At 36.9% G+C, this 17,762-nt stretch overlaps 2 protein-coding genes across 6 annotated transcripts in view; one reads left to right on the top strand and one right to left on the bottom strand.

The window, feature by feature from the left end:
* Positions 1-282, bottom strand: part of HMCN1 (hemicentin 1) — a 433,480-nt gene extending 433,198 nt beyond the window's left edge. Inside the window, exon 1 of one of the 5 annotated variants that reach the window (XR_005558453.1) lies at positions 147-282. The gene's annotated coding sequence lies outside the window, so the exon portion shown is untranslated. Of the gene's footprint in view, positions 1-102 lie in introns of all 5 variants that reach the window. The other 4 variants (XR_005558455.1, XR_005558456.1, XR_005558452.1 and 1 more) reach the window with 4 other exon arrangements.
* Positions 132-16,412, top strand: LOC120314491 (influenza virus NS1A binding protein). Its single transcript, XM_039357632.1, has 15 exons — positions 132-612; positions 4,220-4,453; positions 5,177-5,303; positions 6,093-6,262; positions 6,352-6,427; positions 7,274-7,447; positions 9,202-9,327; positions 10,538-10,645; positions 12,198-12,324; positions 12,539-12,763; positions 12,962-13,083; positions 13,387-13,513; positions 13,597-13,728; positions 13,979-14,152; positions 15,252-16,412. Exons 3-15 carry the CDS (start codon positions 5,193-5,195, stop codon positions 15,503-15,505), a joined length of 1,926 nt encoding a protein of 641 aa, XP_039213566.1. The 5' UTR covers positions 132-612; positions 4,220-4,453; positions 5,177-5,192; the 3' UTR covers positions 15,506-16,412.
* Positions 16,413-17,762: the final 1,350 nt, after the last annotated feature.

Raw genomic sequence — 17,762 nt, 5'->3', positions numbered from 1 at the left:
TCTAGCCGGCAACCCGCGGAGTAATCTAATTCTGTCACACCACGAACTGTAATCTATCATCTCAGTTAGTGGCGGAGGGTTACAGAATATAGATTAAAGTACCCTTGCGAGGAGGCAGAGCGCCGGGAACAACGTCTTTTACGCACCTCTCTGGCTCTCGCTGGAGTAGCCGCAGAAGGCGGATAGCCGGAGCGCGAGAAAGGTGGTTGCAGTCTTTTGTCAATCTCTGGAGAAGAAGGAAAAAAAAAAACCAAAAACTCGTGCCGCCTCGTCACGACTGACGTCGGACTTGCTCGTCCTTCCCGCCTTTCGGTTGTTCCTGCGCGTGAGTGCGCGCCAAAGTCCTCTGCCCTGCCACGCGGAGTCGGTCGGCGAAGGGGAGGTGGAACGAGTTGCGCCCTTCTCTTCTTGCCGCTGCCGTTCCCGTTTTTGTTTTTTTGTTTTCCTCCCCCCCCCCACGTCCACGATCTTCTGTCCCCCCCTTCTTCCGTCTGGTAGTTCCTCTGAAGTGCCACGGCGCGCCCCACGTCTTGGAAGCAGAACCCTCCTTTCCTTCTCTACAGACTGGACGTTCTCAATATGAACGGTATCGTCTATATTGTGCAATTGCAGGTATGAAAAGGGCGGGCAGCGGGCGATTTCATGGCGTCTTTCACAGGCTCTGGTTTAGCGCTTCACCAAAGTCCGTTGCTGGGAGCGCGGTTGGGCATTTGTCTCCGAGGGGGTAAAAAAAAAAAATGTCCGTAGGTTGCAGCCTTGTGCATAGAAAACCATTGATCTCGAGGGAGGGACTCTGGAGCATGCCTGGCCGCGAGGAGCCTTAGAGTTGGGAGGAAAAGGAGCGGCAAAGCAGCTGTTTGGAGCATTTTGTAGACTAGACTACAGTATTAGGGTAACGCACGTGGGTTGCTTTGATCCATAAAATGCGCAGTGGAAACGGAAGGGGATTCTGCTAAGAAAAAAAAATGTTTTTGCGTTTAAACATTTCATTATGCATAGATTTCAAGTAAGCAACATTTATTCCTTTTCGGGGGGGGGGGTTCTACCTCGGTTTTCTTAGCACGATGACCCCTCTCCTTTGCTCCAAGGAAAAATTGTCACCTTTTTAGACTCGGTGCAGCTTTCTTCCGCCAAGGAATGGAAAAAGCGAAGAGTCCTTGCTGTGTCAGTAATGCCCTTAATTTCAGCGTGGATGGTTGCAGTAGTGGGCGTTCCCCCTAATCGGTGCCTGACTATATGTTCGTGGTGTCATAAATCACAGTTAAGAAGGAAAAGTATTTTTATTTGTGTAGGTAAAAACTGTAAAACCAAAAGTCACTCCTCAAAAGACTGCAAGGGGAAGAGAATATTCTTCTTTGCAGTTAGGTCAAATAATGTAGGTGATTTAAAATGGGAAGGCTGGTTTGAAATAAAAAGCGTCTAAATTCTTGTGTTTTCAGAAAATCTGACTTGTCATCCCTCAAACAATCTTGAAATACAGGTAGAAGCCCTGACCTTTCCCAGAATGATGCACTCATCATACTGAATATTTTGTTTCTCAGATTGGCCATGTCTGAAAGCATTGGCATATGGCAAGCTAAGACATGTTTTTTTGGCTTGTTTTGTCTGGGTTAGGGAGTATCCTTGTTTGAAAGAAAGCAAGAATTGGTGAGGATTTTAAAATTGCAATATTAGAATTGCTAGGAAGTGGGGAAAATAAGCTATAAGGTAAGAATTGTTCATTATTTGGAAGTTCAGTAGATTTTTTTTTCTTATTCTGCTTTTCCTTTGTTCGTTCTCCACGTTGCTGCATCCTGTTGCCAAGCTCATAGGATTGAAAACCGTCTACTCCAATATGCTTCTTGGTGGAAGAAATGTGATTGGCTAGTCTGCTTTCATTTTCAGCCAATTGAAAGATAAAAGCTGCATGATTGAATGTGTATGTTGCACAGCTACAGAGGAAGCAGATAGCTTTTATTAGTCTTCCCTATCTTAAATTTATTAAATAATTGACTTAAATCTCTTTAAGCATAATGTTTCTGAAATATAGTATATGGTTATTTCTGGGATTTTAAGTAAGGAAAGTAGTAAATGCTCCCTTGTGGTCAAAATATAAACCTCACACAAATATTGGTGTTAATTTATGTCTTGTCATTTGCTTGTTCCTGAATAGTACAACTCAATAGCTGTATTCTGTATTAAAACAAAAAAAAATCTAGGATTAAAAATATAGGAAGGTTTTTTTCCTTTAAAATTGTTGGGAAGGGCTCTACATTTAATGAGTTTGTAACTTTCTCTTCACTCTATAATTTCTCAATCCAAATATTCTGCTTTTTTAAAGTACAGCTTACACACATGTATCACAGCCCCTCCTCCATGTTAATAGCTATTTCTATGAGGTAGAATTAATAGGGTGAAATATTTATATCAGCTGAAAAGAAACCAGAGTGTTGTGAGATGGGAAGAATACATTGTAAAAAAGAACCCAGCCTTAGTACTGCTGCTTTAATCAGCATAAATCTAGAAAGGTTCAGTCATAATTATATTATGCTTATTTGGCTTGCTTGAGCTAAACTCAACACATGTTGTATAGTTCAAGGGGTTCCAGGAAAGATATAGTGTACCAATATTGAAAGGCATAGTATATAAATGTCAGGAAGCTGGGATTTTCTTTCAACTTCCATTACTTTTTATTTCTGCCCTCTTTTACAAAAGGACTAAGGTGCAGTTCTATTTTTCTTATGACAGTTAATGCCTTGCTGTTTTATACATTACTCAACTCTCATCCAGGCTTTTCTTAATAGCATTTTCTTAACATTCTGGCATTGTGAAATTGTTACTGTGTTTAGAAATATTATAATTAGTGATAGAGGTGGTTTTCTTTAATCTATTGTGTAACTTTTTCTGACTCTTCTTTGATCTTAGTTGCTAGAGATTTGCACTCTTTCTTTTCCCTGAAATACATTTTCAGCATAATACTTACTCAGATTTTCACACCTGTAAATAACCATATTTGGTTATTTATCAATTATTTTTGAAATTGGATGCATCATAACTGCACAGGAAGGGAAAGTTACACAATTGTTTAAAAAAATCTGAAGTTATTACTCACTGTTGCAGCTGTTAATGGTTGGGGTTTAAGTTTATATCAGATGCATAAATTATGAAACATGCATAGCTTTTCAAGTATCATTTGGTTATATAATAACTGTCTATTTAAATATTTTCATAAATTGGTACATGTCTCTTTCAAGAACATTCTTTAGTAAATCTCATACTTTTTTAAACATTTAAAATTTTATTTGAAAGTTTCTTATGTCATATATATTCATTCATCCAATTCAAATCAAAGTACTTGTATTACTTCAACCTCAAAGATCATGAAAATTGTACAAAATAATGTGGATGGCAATAGTTATCTTATGGATTTGAATATTTGATTTCTTGAAACTATGCCAGTAACACAAGAGGGAATATATACATGATACAACCTAGCTGAAATGATTAAAGTCTTAAGTTATTGAAAAATGGTATAGAAATTGAGGAAATTCTATCTGTAATTTGGTACATTGAAGAGGCTTAAAAATTATTTGTTTTTGTAGATGTTTATTTAGCCATCATTTCAAAGTGACTAAGCATATAAATACAATAAACTTTAGGAAAACATAATTTTCAATTCTCTTCAATGTACTGAATTGCAGTGATAGATTTCTTTTCCAATTTCTGTAATGTTTATATAGCAAGTGCTGTGCTGTTTAATCTGACCTGTGCTCAAGTTGATAATTGTAACATTTTATATTCTAAAATAGTGTTTAGTGATTATAACAATGATCTAAGATTCAGTTTTCAAGTGGAGTAGCTGTATCTTAAAATATATACTTAATATAAAATTGTTTCTGGATTTATGTTCACAAGAAAAAAAGCAACTTTTATAGATCTACTCTTCAAATAACAACTAGAACAGTAGTTCTCAACCTTTCTAATGACGCGACCCCATAATATAGTTCCCCATGTTGTGGTGACCCCCAACCACTTATACATCACCGGGTGCCAGGGACGTGGCCAAAGAAAAGGGGGGGGGAATGGCGGATAGCCTTGTTTGGCGACCCCCGTGAAGTGGTCGTTCGACCCCAAATGGGGTCCCGACCCACAGGTTGAGAACCACTGAACTAGAAAATCTGAATAATATATGGAAATTCCAAATTCATTTAATATTTGGGTTTGATTTTTTTTGTTTCAGAGTATGATGCATGACTATCACAGAAGAAATTCATGTCTATAGCTTTTAAGGACTTGATTACATCGTTTTAAAGCCTGATAGTTTTGGAGTCAACAGTTTAGAAGTTACAGCTGCATGCATTTTTCCCAAAACCAGTGTTCACCTTAGAAGGAATATAAATTGACATACCCTGTAATAACACACAGTGGATTGTTGAAAATCTCCTAACTGGAAAGCACAGCATAAATCTAACTGGTGAGTTTATTCATTTATATATGCTTTAAATAGTATTACATGTGATGTATTGTAAATATAAATCAGAATATATTTAAGTAGATAGACTTTCCCCTATTCTGAAACTATAAATCCAGAATAAAAAAAGAAAGCAATTACTATAGTAGAAAAATGTAAACACCAAACAGAATTTTAATTCCAAAGTTTGCAATAGTGGCGAATAAAGAAGTCTTAGTAGACAAATAAATTGGAGGACAGTTGCTCATCTCTTTCGCCATCCATGAAGAGAAGATATTCTTCCATGGTTTACTCTTCTTTCTGACCTTGAAAGCAAAAAGGGGACAGCTAGTCCATATGCTACTCTCTGAAAAGTCCTTATTGCTGAGGTGGTTACTTTTTCTTGAAAAATAATCATTGAGAGGAAAGATAATGCCAGTTCACACACTAAATATGTAATTCCATGGTACAGATTCAGTATAATGTGGGAGATACCAGAAATTATGAAAGAAGGGGAAAACGTATCTATTTGAATTAGATGTATCATTTTTGCAACATGTTGGGTCTATTCAAGAAGGGAGAAAAGAATTTACTGCATAATTCACTGCAATGCTTGCCTAGACCTGCATTTTGTTATTTTCTGTATAGTTTACACCATTATGATGCATAATTTTAAGATGGCCTTGTGTAAAAGAACTGTGATTATAGTAGTTTATATTAAATCTCACAAGCTGTTCTTTGTTTCAGCCACAGAAAAAGCAAAATGATTCCTAATGGGTATTTGATGTTTGAAGATGAAAACTTCATTGAATCGTCTGTTGCCAAGTTAAATGCTTTGCGCAAAAGTGGCCAATTTTGTGATGTTAAGCTCCAGGTAGAGAGTGCTTGCTAATGTTGAGTTTCTAAAATACTAATAAATATTTTAAAGTGAGGATGTCTATTTTGGTAATTTTATTTCAAAGATAGATACAGGTCTTCAACTTACAGCTGGTTGCTTAGTAACCTGTTGAAGTTATAATGGACCTACCTGGGCGGAGGTACTTATGACCTAGATTTGAAGTTCTGATGGTCAGGCCCATAGTCATATGACCACATTTCAGGTGCTCAGTATCTAGGTTGCATTTGTGGCCATTTGCAGCTTCCTGGGGTCACATGACCACAAGTTAGAACAGTTTTGCCAAAAACATGAATTTACTTCCATTTTTCAGCCAAACCAACCCATTGTGAACTATGGGTTCACTTAATGACCCTGGTGGTTGCTTAACGACCATTACAAAAAATTAGGTCAGTCACATGGGTGACCCGATTTACAACCTTGAATGGGCAGGCTCCCTTACAGTCATGACTCAAGGACTATAATAAGACATTAATAAAGTGGCCTTTTATTGCATATTCTGAGATCCGTTCACACTACTTGGAGGTTATTTTTACGCCTCTTTCAGTTTTCTAATTATGGTCATGATTGGTCCCAAGTCTTAATTAAAGCTTGTGTTTTATGATAGAAATGTTTTAATATTTTTAAATCAAGAAGAAATAAAAGTGCTTTGGCAAGTGTTTTGGTACATCATGTACCACTCAAACTACAGTTACTCTTAACAGTTTCATAATTTGGTGAATAGTTTCTATTTCAGATTTAATAATGCAGGCTTTTATTTTAATGAAGGTCTGTGGACATGAGATGTTGGCTCACAGAGCAGTACTGGCCTGTTGCAGTCCTTATCTTTTTGAAATCTTCAATAACGACAATGATTCACATGGCGTTTCTCACGTGAAATTTGATGATCTTAATTCAGAGGCTGTTGAAGTCTTGTTAAATTATGCTTACACTGCTCAGTGAGTGATCCTTTTTTCTATATTACAAATATTTTTACTTTATACTCTGTCCAGAATAAATCAGAACAATAATTATATCATTTTAATAGATTAAAGGCTGATAAAGAACTGGTCAAAGATGTGTACTCTGCAGCTAAGAGACTGAAGATGGAGAGAGTCAAACAGGTATAATGGATTTTTGGCAGATAGCAAAACTTGAACGGCTTGCCTAAGTTCAGAGGCTGAGCACGTTCAGGCTTAGTTAGCACTCACCATAGGAAACTTATGGGGAATGCTGGAGCTAAAATATAGACTAGGAAATTGGTAAACCATTTCCATAGTGATACTAGGATACCCAGATATATCCATGAATGCCCAAAGAATTGAGCTAGGTCATATCTTAAAATGTCAAATAGTATGAAGTCAAAATAGTATGAATTTGAAGTCAAATAGTATGAATAACTGCTGGCACACTGTTACACTTCAGTTCTAGGGCCAGTTTCATATAATATATTTTTGTTAACTTTTAAGAAGTTACATTCTTGTACTCAAAGATAATATACCTAATAGACAAACTAGACACTAATCATAATTACCCATAGCAACAAAACTAAAATAAAAGCACATTGTTAAAACCTCCATAAGAAGTCTCTTTTAATCATTTAAATCATTTAGAGACAATGTAGCCAAAAATAACTTGAAATGTATTATTGTGTAGCATTCAAGTCAGCAAATTAAAATATCTGGCTTTTATAGTAAATATTTAAAAATACTTTTGTTGAACAGTTTGGAAAAAATATATTCAAAATGAAAAAAACAAGTGGGCAAGAGACTTAAGATATAAGGGGGGGCAGTATCATACAAGGGTGGGTTGTTTTTTTTTTTTTTTTTTTTTTGTAAATTGATTGTAGATATGTCATTTTAAAAACCAAACTACAAGATCTGTGGTGAGAAAATCTGAAACAAAATGAAATCACAAATTACAATATATCGTAATTGTATACTTTTTTTTTTTTTTGAAAAAAAAAAAAGGTTTGTGGAGATTATTTGCTGTCCAGGATGAATGTTGAAAGTTGCATCTCTTATCGGAACTTTGCAAGCAACATGAGTGATTTACGATTACTGAACAAGATTGATGGTTACATTCAAGAGCATTTATTGCAGATCTCTGACCAAGAGGAATTTCTCAAACTGCCACGTTTAAAGGTGCTTATCCCATTTCCTCCTTCCCATCCATCACCATGTTACGTTTTTCACATAAATATTAATTACTTCAGTTAAGTGTTCCATGAGATAACCCAGTGGTGGCGAACCTATGTCACGGGTGCCAGAGGCGGCACTCAGAGCTCTTTCTGTGGGCACGTGCGCCATCGCTCCAGTCCTAGGCCTTCAGCTGGGTTTTATAAAACCTTTTCGCTTTAGGCCTCCACCGCTGTGTGCAAAAAAAAAAAAAAAAGTTCAACTTCTCGCGGGAAAAAAAAAGATCTTGCAAAGTTGGAATTGATTGAACTTTTTAGTCCCACCCAGTCTGCCGTTACCACCGCAGCCACGCCCACACAATGGGCCACACCCACCTGGCACTCGACGATGCATAAGTGGGTTTGGGGTCTCTAAAAGGTTCGCCATCACTGAAATAACCTTTTGACAAACAAGCTATCTGGTACCAGGAACATATACAAGCATTTAAATTCTTATTCAATTATGACACCATTTGGAAGTAAACAAGTATACTTTTAGCAGCATTCTCTTTTTCTAATTAAAAAAAATAGTTGCATGAAAGTCACCATACACTTACTTAGCACAGTTGGGAATATTGATTGCACAAACTTGTGATCTTAAACAATTTGCAGATACGCAGTTTTGTAACAATGCCACCTCAGCAAGAAAAGATAACAAGTATGTTTAGTATAGATTTTTCCAAGTCATTTACTGTTGCTTGCTGTAACATACAAGCCCAGAATTCAAGTCATTTGCACAATTGTAACAGTGAAAGTCACTAACATCTTATAACTTGTACATATCCTTGAATTAGTTTAGCCAATTTCTCTTTTATTTCCAGTAAACCCTAACTCTTTCCAAACCTTCTCTATAATTTTTAGTATTTTCAGTACTTTCTCTTGGCAGATAACAATTTCTTCCACATTTGTCATACCTTCATTAGTTACAATATATCCATGCTAGCCCTCCCAGGACCACCTCCTGAGACACCCCACACTATGCTTAATGACTTGTGTAAATGCTTAATGACTGTATAGGCAACTGCCAGGATTGCAATCACATGGTATCTCATTTAACAACTGCAACAACTTACAACTGAAATTCCGGGCCCAGTTTTCCTAACTGAAGGACTACCTGTAACTAGAAGCGGATATAGATTAAAACACCAAATAGCAATTCATACCACATCATAGTTGAAAACCACCAGGGGCTTAAGAGTTGAGGAAGACTAACAATTTTTATTTATTATTTTACTTTAACTGTTCCCAGAAGGCTAAAATATATTGTTCAAAATGTTAGACATAGCTTTTTTCTGAATGATTCAGTACATAGCCATAGAGTGCTACGTTTCATTTTTTATTTTGAAGTATCTTCCAGGTTGTATCTTTTGAGATAGCGAATATGTGCTGTCATTTGTTAGCCATATTTCTAGCTGGTTCATGGCAAATCTAAATTTGGCAAGAAATATATCTTTCTATACTGCCTGTGTTCAATGCAAAAAAATGCCCATGCTCAATTGCTAATTGCTGTTTAGATTACATTGATAACTTTCTTCCCTGTTGAAGATATAAAGTCTGTATAAGTTCTGTATTATATAAAAATATATGTAAACGTATAGCCCATCAGAAATGAAGAAATCTTTATCACATTTACAATGTTTTTTGGGGGTTGTAGGCTCTCTTAACTAGTGTGAATTTAGGGTTGATTTAGTGGCCTCAGTGTGCTTTTCTTTTTTATTTCAGCTGGAGGTAATGCTTGAAGATAATGTGAGCTTGCCCAGCAACGGCAAACTGTACACAAAGGTAATCAACTGGGTACAGCGCAGCATTTGGGAGAATGGAGACTGTCTTGAAGATCTGATGGAAGAGGTCAGTTTTAAGAACATGAGATTGGACCATCTTTACCTACTACATTTTTCTGAAATTAAGGATGATCCCTTCTCCTTTTTTTGTTCCCTTTAAAACAAAGCTATGAAGAATTTAAATTTTACTATAGGTATCCTTAAGCTGAGAAACTAGGGGGGTTTCAGGTGAGCTGCTTAAACTACTGTTCGAGCTGGTCTTCTGTTTTTGTCACAGTTTTCTTTACACAACTTCAAATAAAGCAGTTATCTTCAATTTAAATTTGGGGAGGTGGTTTGAAACTTGTTTTGTTCTTAATGTATTCTTTTTACAGGTTTTACTTAAAGAGAGAAAGTAGGTCAAAGGTTCTAATGGTTGTTCCTCCCCATTGATTTATCTCCCCATAGGTTTATTAACAAAACTAGGATACTCATCGCTGAAGGACCATAGAAGAAACTTCCAAGTGTAATGACACGTAAAGAAGCAGCAGTTCTGCCCCAGTTCTCCTATGAAAATTCGCTGTGGGCAGAGAACGATGATGATGTTTAATGGTGTTTACTTCTTTACAGGATATTTTAACAATTGAAAAGTTTTGTATAATTAAATAGCCTAATTCATGAACGTAACTTCTACCATTTGGGTTAAAAATGAAATACACTGGAGATTCATATTTCAAATTGTTTGGAGAAATGTATTGAGTTGCCATCAAAGGGAAGCCTTAATTTCCAGAGCAGTTGTTTGCTGTTCTTCTTTTATACCTGAGAATCTCAGTCATATAATCAAATTTCCCTTATAGTATTAATAAATTTAATCTGAGATGTAGTAGTGCGCGACAGAAGTTCCTGAAAAGTTCCACTATCTTTTTTGCAATCTCTTTTATAAAACATAACGTGTTTGATTTACATATTTCAAAACTGATTTGCAAAAAGAAATTTGTATAATTTATTCTGAAAGATAATGTACATTATACTTGTTGTACATTTGGATGTTTATGACGCAAGGAATATAGAAGTCAAGAAGATTTCTTTTGAGCTGTGAAAACAAGGATCCTTTATCCAGTGTCTGAAGATCTGTCGTCATGAGAGAAACCTTCCTTTTAAAAAAAAAAATGCCATTCTGCTAGATGGAGAGAAGATCAGGCTGCGCTCCTGGAATCCTTATGAAGTTTCTATACAATGTACCATTAGTTAAGCAGCAATGGAGACTATAGCCAGATTGCTGTTCTGTTGTTTTGCAGGTGCAAACGTTGTACTACTCAGCTGATCACAAGCTGCTTGATGGAAATCCACTAGATGGACAGGCTGAGGTGTATGGCAGTGATGATGACCACATTCAGTTTGTGCAGGTACAAAATGCACATGGTCTGAGGTAACCTCAGGTAAAGCTGGGTAGAGTAGTACAACACAACTACAATGTTGTGTAGTATAATAAGACATTTCCAGTTTAGAAGACTAGGGAAATTCAAACTTAGAATAGTTGTGTCTTCCTGGCTCATCTAGTTTTGAGGTATGCCATAATGCATTTAATACATGCTAAATGCTGTGAAACCAAGAATAGAATTAGATATTTAACTTAAGCTTCTATGAGATTGAAAGATTTATACATGCTGAGAAGATGAATGTGGCAGAACAACAAGTCTCCCCTTTCCTCAAGAGTTCAGGAGAAAAGAACTGGGGCAATTCAGAAGTACTGGAGAATAGAACATGTTTTTGTCATAAGTGGTGGCTAGGTATCAAATCATAACATAATTCTGAAATCCTGGTGTAAACAATGGGCTGACTTGAGCAAAAAGGTTTGTCATTGTAGGAATAAATTACGTGTTCTGGATAAATATGGCAGAAAGTAGTGGGAAAGTTTGTTTCATTTCATGAGAATCTTACTTGTTTTCTGGACTTGGTAATAAAGTTATGTTTTCACATTTCAATTTATTAAGTTTGAAACAAAATTCATGAACAATTTTAATTGTGAGTGATTTCTGAATTTACAAGAATTAGAGTGAGATGGCATTCGTTTCTTGGTGGCCATTTAGTAAGTTTTTCACTAGCATTTAATATTTGAAGAGAGTAAATGGTGTTGACTTATGCACGTCAAATCCCACTGAATTTAGTGGAGAAGAGTAAAAGGGAGAAAAGGTTAGGATATTAAAATAGTCAAATGAAAAATATGGATAAATAGAAGAAATAGAAACACAGGAGAAAGGGAAATAGGAAGCTGTATTGTAGAATAACTTTATTCTAAAAAAAATTAGATCCCCTAATCTTAGTTGATAAATCTTATAGGCGGTGGAAGTTTATGTTAGTGATAAGTCTTATAGGTGGAAAGTTTATGTTAGCGAGAAAATGGTGCAGTAGGTAGGTTTAAACCAGTGAAAAGTAAAAATAATACAGATTTAAAGTAGGTGATTTATATAGTGTTAAAATATGTAATTTAGTTAGATTGGGTTTATGTTTTGTGCTAAGCATTTGCCTTAGTGCAGTGTGTGAACCCGGTTTTGTGAGTGGTAAACCAATAGCTTGTATGATGTGTGAATACAGTTTGTGATACTTTGAATTTGGTAAATGCTGACTTGATGTAAGGAATAAAACTATTTCATTTGAAATTGGATTTATCTGTCCTAAAATCCAGAGTTGATGTACTTTGGAAGAGTGTAAGGAATTGTATTTTTTAATGGAAAGTAGATCTGTGAAGTTGAGGACAGTAAGTGATTAAATGGACTAGAACATTATTTTGTGGATAAACAAAGCACTAACGGTTTCATCTTGCTGTGTTCACCAATTTACCTGTGTAGCTGTGCTATTGGATGAGGCTCCACAGCAATAAAAAATAGATCTGAAAACAAAGGCAGAGCAAATTTTGCTCTTTGGCTAGGTTTCTGTAGCTGCCTTTTGATTTTGCAGAAAAGGCCACTCCGTGAGAATGATCTCAAGCAGTTAAGTAGCAGTTCTTCTGGAAATCTTTCACCAAATGCAGCAGTGCAGAATCTTAAACACGAGTGGAAAATTGTTGCTTCAGAGAAGACCTCAAGTAAGCCAAAGTTTGTTGTTGCTGGTTTTACTCTAGATTATTTCATTCATGTTAAATGCAGAAGTAGTGGGAGGAAGCAAATAATTATCCATGTGCTTAATAGGGATTCTTTTTCCTTGAATAATTTAAAGGTGTTTAGAATTACAACACATTTAGATAGAAGGATGTGAAAACCTTGGTGTAGTGGAATTGAAATGTGTGTTTTGCTTTTCAGATAACACCTATTTGTGTCTTGCTGTTCTGGATGGTGTCTTTTGTGTGATTTTTCTACATGGTCGTAACAGTCCACAGAGTTCCCCAACTAGTACTCCACGATTGATGAAAAGTTTGAGTTTTGAGGTTCAGCCAGACAATCTTGTAGAAAAGGTGATGTCGCCTATGCAGTATGCTCGATCTGGATTGGGAACAGCAGAACTTAACAGCAAGCTGGTTGCTGCAGGTAACACCATAATACTTATACCTCCATGAGCAGTGTGTTGCTCTTCCAACTCTTTTTGGAACTTGAAATATGCTGGCTAACAGTAGCAAAAATTCGAGTTCATAAAAATTTGGAGGGTCACACATTGTCTTAAGCTTTTTAAAAACAGTATCTCACTAATCCGAGAATACATCTTCCATATGCTCTTTTTACAACAAGGTGGCTACAACAGACAAGAATGTTTGCGCACTGTGGAATGCTATGATCCACGGACAGATTGCTGGACTTTCATCGCACCAATGAGGACTCCAAGAGCTCGATTCCAGATGGCAGTTCTGATGGTATGTTGTGAAGTAAACAGTCATGGTTACATCACCTGTTCATTTCCCTGCTGAAACCTGTTTTAACAGTTGCAGTGTGTTAGATTAGGTGGAGGTAGGAAAGTAGGATTCTTTGGAGTGGGAGGGGATCAATATTGCGGGGGAATATTTTATCTTGGGCTTTGAGATAAGCCTTTAATACTAGGCCATTATGCTATCTTAGTGGTTTTCATTATACTGATTTAAAAGCCTTTGTTAATGCACAGATTTAGCAATAATACAATTTAAAAGATCATCTCAACAACATGTATTTCTACAACTCAGGGACAGCTGTATGTTGTTGGTGGATCAAATGGACACTCTGATGATTTAAGTTGTGGGGAGATGTATGATCCCGAAATAGATGATTGGACTCCAGTTCCAGAACTGAGAACTAACCGTTGCAATGCAGGTAGATATCTGTTAATGCTCTATAAAGCTACCTGTTTAAAAGCTTGCAAACTGTAACTTCTTCTTTTCCTTTTGGGTGAACAGGAGTATGTGCACTGAATGGAAAACTATATATTGTTGGTGGGTCAGATCCTTATGGACAGAAGGGATTAAAAAACTGTGATGTCTTTGATCTGATAACAAAATCTTGGACAAGCTGTGCTTCGCTAAATATCCGTAAGTTCATAATCTCTTTACATTTGGGAGTGATTTATTTTCTCTTCTTGCAGATTTTACTTGTTTTGCCTGGGTGTCAGAATTTACCAATGGCATGTTTATGCACCTGAAACTTTAAACTAGGAAAAACTATATGCTGCAAGTAAAATAAAGTAAAGCAGAATTTACCAGAATGCCTAAGTGACAGAATCTTAGACAAGATTCTAGATGCTAAAATAGTTGGGATTTTTTTCTTCTTTGGTCTTTATAGGTAGACACCAGTCTGCTGTATGTGAACTTGGTGGATATTTGTATATCATTGGGGGAGCTGAGTCTTGGAATTGCCTTAACAGTGTAGAACGTTACAATCCAGAAAATAATACTTGGACGCTAATTGCATCGATGAACGTGGCTAGGCGCGGAGCTGGTGTTGCTGTTCTTGATGGTAAGCTCATGGGATTGGAGAAATATTATAAATTTTGGCTTTAACGTTTTAATACCTGGGATTTGTGAGCATGCAGCATCACTTCCATATTATTTTAATCAGCCTCTGCACTACAAAATCAAGTTGAGTATAGATAGATACTTCAGATACACAGGAAGTGTAGAGTGCACATGTATATGCATATACATGATTGAAAAATCTGAAAATCAAGCTACTTCAAATTGTCTCTTTGCCTCAAAAATAACATTTGAAAAAAGCCTTTCCTACCTATTGCCATTCAGAGATCTATAGTTGTGACATTAATGGGAGTAGGATTCCATGTAGCAGTGGAATAAATTGCAGGATAAACTATTTTGTGCATTAACTATTGCACGGAACGAAACATTTGCATTTAAGTAATCCATGTCTTAACTCAAGTGCTTTTATTTTGGAGTGCCTTGTTCCATGCCCTGGTGAAATACGCCGCTTTGTTCTTGGCAGAAATGGCTTTATAGGAAATAACTGAAGGTATCAGAGCTTAGTGTAGGGATTTGGTGGGATATGTTGCACCAAGAAAATCAGAAGCTGGTGGGAAATAATAAACTAGTTCAGGGGTAGGCAACCTTGGCTCTTTTATGACTCGTGGACTTCAATTTCCAGAATTCCTGAGCCAGCCATGCTGGCTCAGGAATTCTGGGAGTTGAAGTCCACAAGTCATAAAAGAGCCAAGGTTGCCTACCCCTGAACTAGGGCATCAGCTGTTGTGGAGAAGGAGGAAAGATGCTAGGGAGAGAAAAAAGTCCATGCATCAATAGGTTATGCTGTATTGGGAGCAGCTTAGGGGGAGGGAAGAGGAAGATGATACAAATTAGCCTTACCCATTAATAGGGTACTTAGCCCAAATCCAGAACAGCTGAAGTATTCCAAACTGACTGACCTAAAACAATTTGGCAGAACTTAACAGTTTGTCCAAGGTTCAAATAAAACTAATGAATTTACTATACAATTAGTCTTTAGGTATTAAGCTTTTTTTTTTTTTGGTGGACAATTGAGATTTTGCATCTTTGAGAATTTATTGGGATACAAGTTCTTCAAGTTTCTATTCTTATTTGCTTCCTAGGAAAACTTTTTGTGGGTGGTGGCTTTGACGGCTCACATGCAGTCAGCTGTGTGGAAATGTATGACCCTGCTAAGAATGAGTGGAAGATGATGGGTAGCATGACCACACCAAGAAGCAATGCTGGTTTTGCAACAGTGAACAACATTATCTATGCAGTGGGAGGATTTGACGGCAATGAGTTTCTGAACACAGTTGAAGTCTACAATTCAGAATCCAATGAATGGAGCCCCTACACAAAAGTCTACAAATTCTAATTTCCTTAAAACTAACAGGCTTAGTGATGTAATTGTTTTAGTAGAGGTACACATGTGAATAAGGTGGGAGGGAAGGGTAAAAGTTGCCATCAGCAACAAGGCTTTTGCATATTGCATACTATTAATATGCTGTACATATTTTTTTAGAATAAATGAAGGGTGTTGTATGCATTAGAATTTAATTTAGACTTAACATTAGATTCTTCTGAGATAATAAGAATGTAAGTTGATGGCACATCATTTCATGAGCATCCCCCAATGTTATGTTTTGCTGATTTGCACAAGCAAATATTTTTATTTTGGAATTGTTTCTGGTGCAGGAAAGAAACAGCAGTCTTCATTATCAGCAATTACTTTATAGGCCTTTTTTTCTTAAATAACTGGAATTAAGCCTTATTTAAAGAGCTAAACAGCTTTATTTTTAAAAAAAGCTGACACCTGCCACTTTGACTGCCTTTTATAACTTTTTATATATTAATAGAGCCAGGACTCTTATAATCTTGAAGTGACACGGCATACAAATGTATGATGCAAAGAGACAATCTCAAAATTCATAGACTGGAGTAAGACGTTTAATTTACTACCGTGAGAGCTATTAATTTTTCCCCCCTGCTTTGATGTTGTATGATCTCTTAATACATAGTTATTTTCACTATATCTGAATGGAATCTCTGAACATGAGTGTAATATGAGTGAGGAAGCATAATTCTGAAATTCAGCCAAGGTAGAGGATGTTTTCTGTATGGTTCTTAAATAGTTGTAACAAATATGCAGAGTTATAAAATGCAAAGCAAAAAAAAGTCTGTGCTGTCTTAGAAAGCAAGGTTACTTATCTGAAAAATTATTGTATAAGTTTGTATCTTTCTACTGCAAGCTGAAAACATACCGTAATATAAATTGTGTCTCATTTCTTTAATAATTATTTGATTCTGATGCTAGAGGGTTAGCAATGCTTGAGGTGCAATATCTTGTTCTTAATATCTTGCCAAGTACTTTAGCATTTAAGAACACAATAGAGCTCTGCTGGATCTTAAGTACAGCACTTTTTCATAGTAGCCAACTAGACGCCTTTGAGGTGCTTAAAGCAGGAGGTAATCTACCCATGTCCTACTATTCCCCACCCCCCACCCGTCCCTGATGTTTGAAAGCCTGTTACCCTAACTCAGAGGTGTTTCAAGATCAATAGCCATTGATAAGTTTGTCTTCTATAAAGTTGCCTAAACCAGGGCTTTTCAACATTTTCACTGATTGTACCACTTTTAGGATATGGCAATATTTGAGTACCACCTAACAAGGTGTCAAAAATTTGATGACCCCCCCCCCAAAAATCCCTGTTCAAAGTTGCAATTGCACTGAAATGACTTATGACCATTTTTCACACTTATGACCATTGCAGCATGCCCAGGGTCATGTGATTTATATTTGGATGCTTGGCAACTGATTCATATTTATGGTGGTCACAGTGTCCCAGGATCATGTGATCTCCTTTTGCAAACTTTTGACAAGCAAAGTCAATGGCAGGGCTGCTGGTGGCCAAGTGCTAAGGCAGGACTTCCTTCCCTGCCTCCCTCCCTCCCTGCCTCTTTCTTTCTCATGCCCACCTCCTTCTGAAGGAAGAATTTGAAAACCCTCCCCCCATATTTTCTCTCTTCCATATATTCATCAAACAAGGAAAAGCCTCCAGAGACAGAAAAGACAAACTGCTGAGTGAACTAGCTTAAAAAGGAACATTCCCCTTTAAGAATTAGTTACTGGCTAGAAAGGAAAGTTAAGGAGCGCAGCCAGCACTTAAGGAAGAAAAAAAAAATGTAGTAAGTATTGGCTACCGCTAAGGCAGCCTCCCCAAACAGCTCCATTCATAAGTAAAGGAATGCTACAGGCAAAATCCAGTCGAGAGAAAAATACTTCAAAATCCCTTGCAGCAAAACTTACAGCTAACAATAGCAGAGCAATAGAAGCTAACAGGAGACATCAGCCAAACAGAAATTGCCAAACACTCCTTAAGAACACAAAGCCCACATTGCACAAATCCCAGAACTTCAAAGTCACAAAAACACATAAGAATCCTTCCACTCTCCATCTCCCTCCCTCCCTCCTCTGCCTCACCTCCAGCCATTGCTGCCTTTTCTCATTCCTCCACTGCATTTCTTGCCTGTTTGCTGCTGCCAGCACAGGTGGCTGCTACAGCAGTTGTAGATCGGCTCATGGCCGGCCTGCTTGAACTCCTCTCCCCCCACCCTCCTCCTTTCCCTTTGGT

Source organism: Crotalus tigris, unplaced genomic scaffold, assembly GCF_016545835.1.
Source record: "Crotalus tigris isolate CLP2741 ecotype Arizona unplaced genomic scaffold, ASM1654583v1 scf7180000018938.1368258, whole genome shotgun sequence".
NCBI lineage: Eukaryota > Metazoa > Chordata > Lepidosauria > Squamata > Viperidae > Crotalus > Crotalus tigris.
Note: the sequence above shows the minus strand (reverse complement) of the source record. Positions and strands in the feature narration are given on the sequence as shown.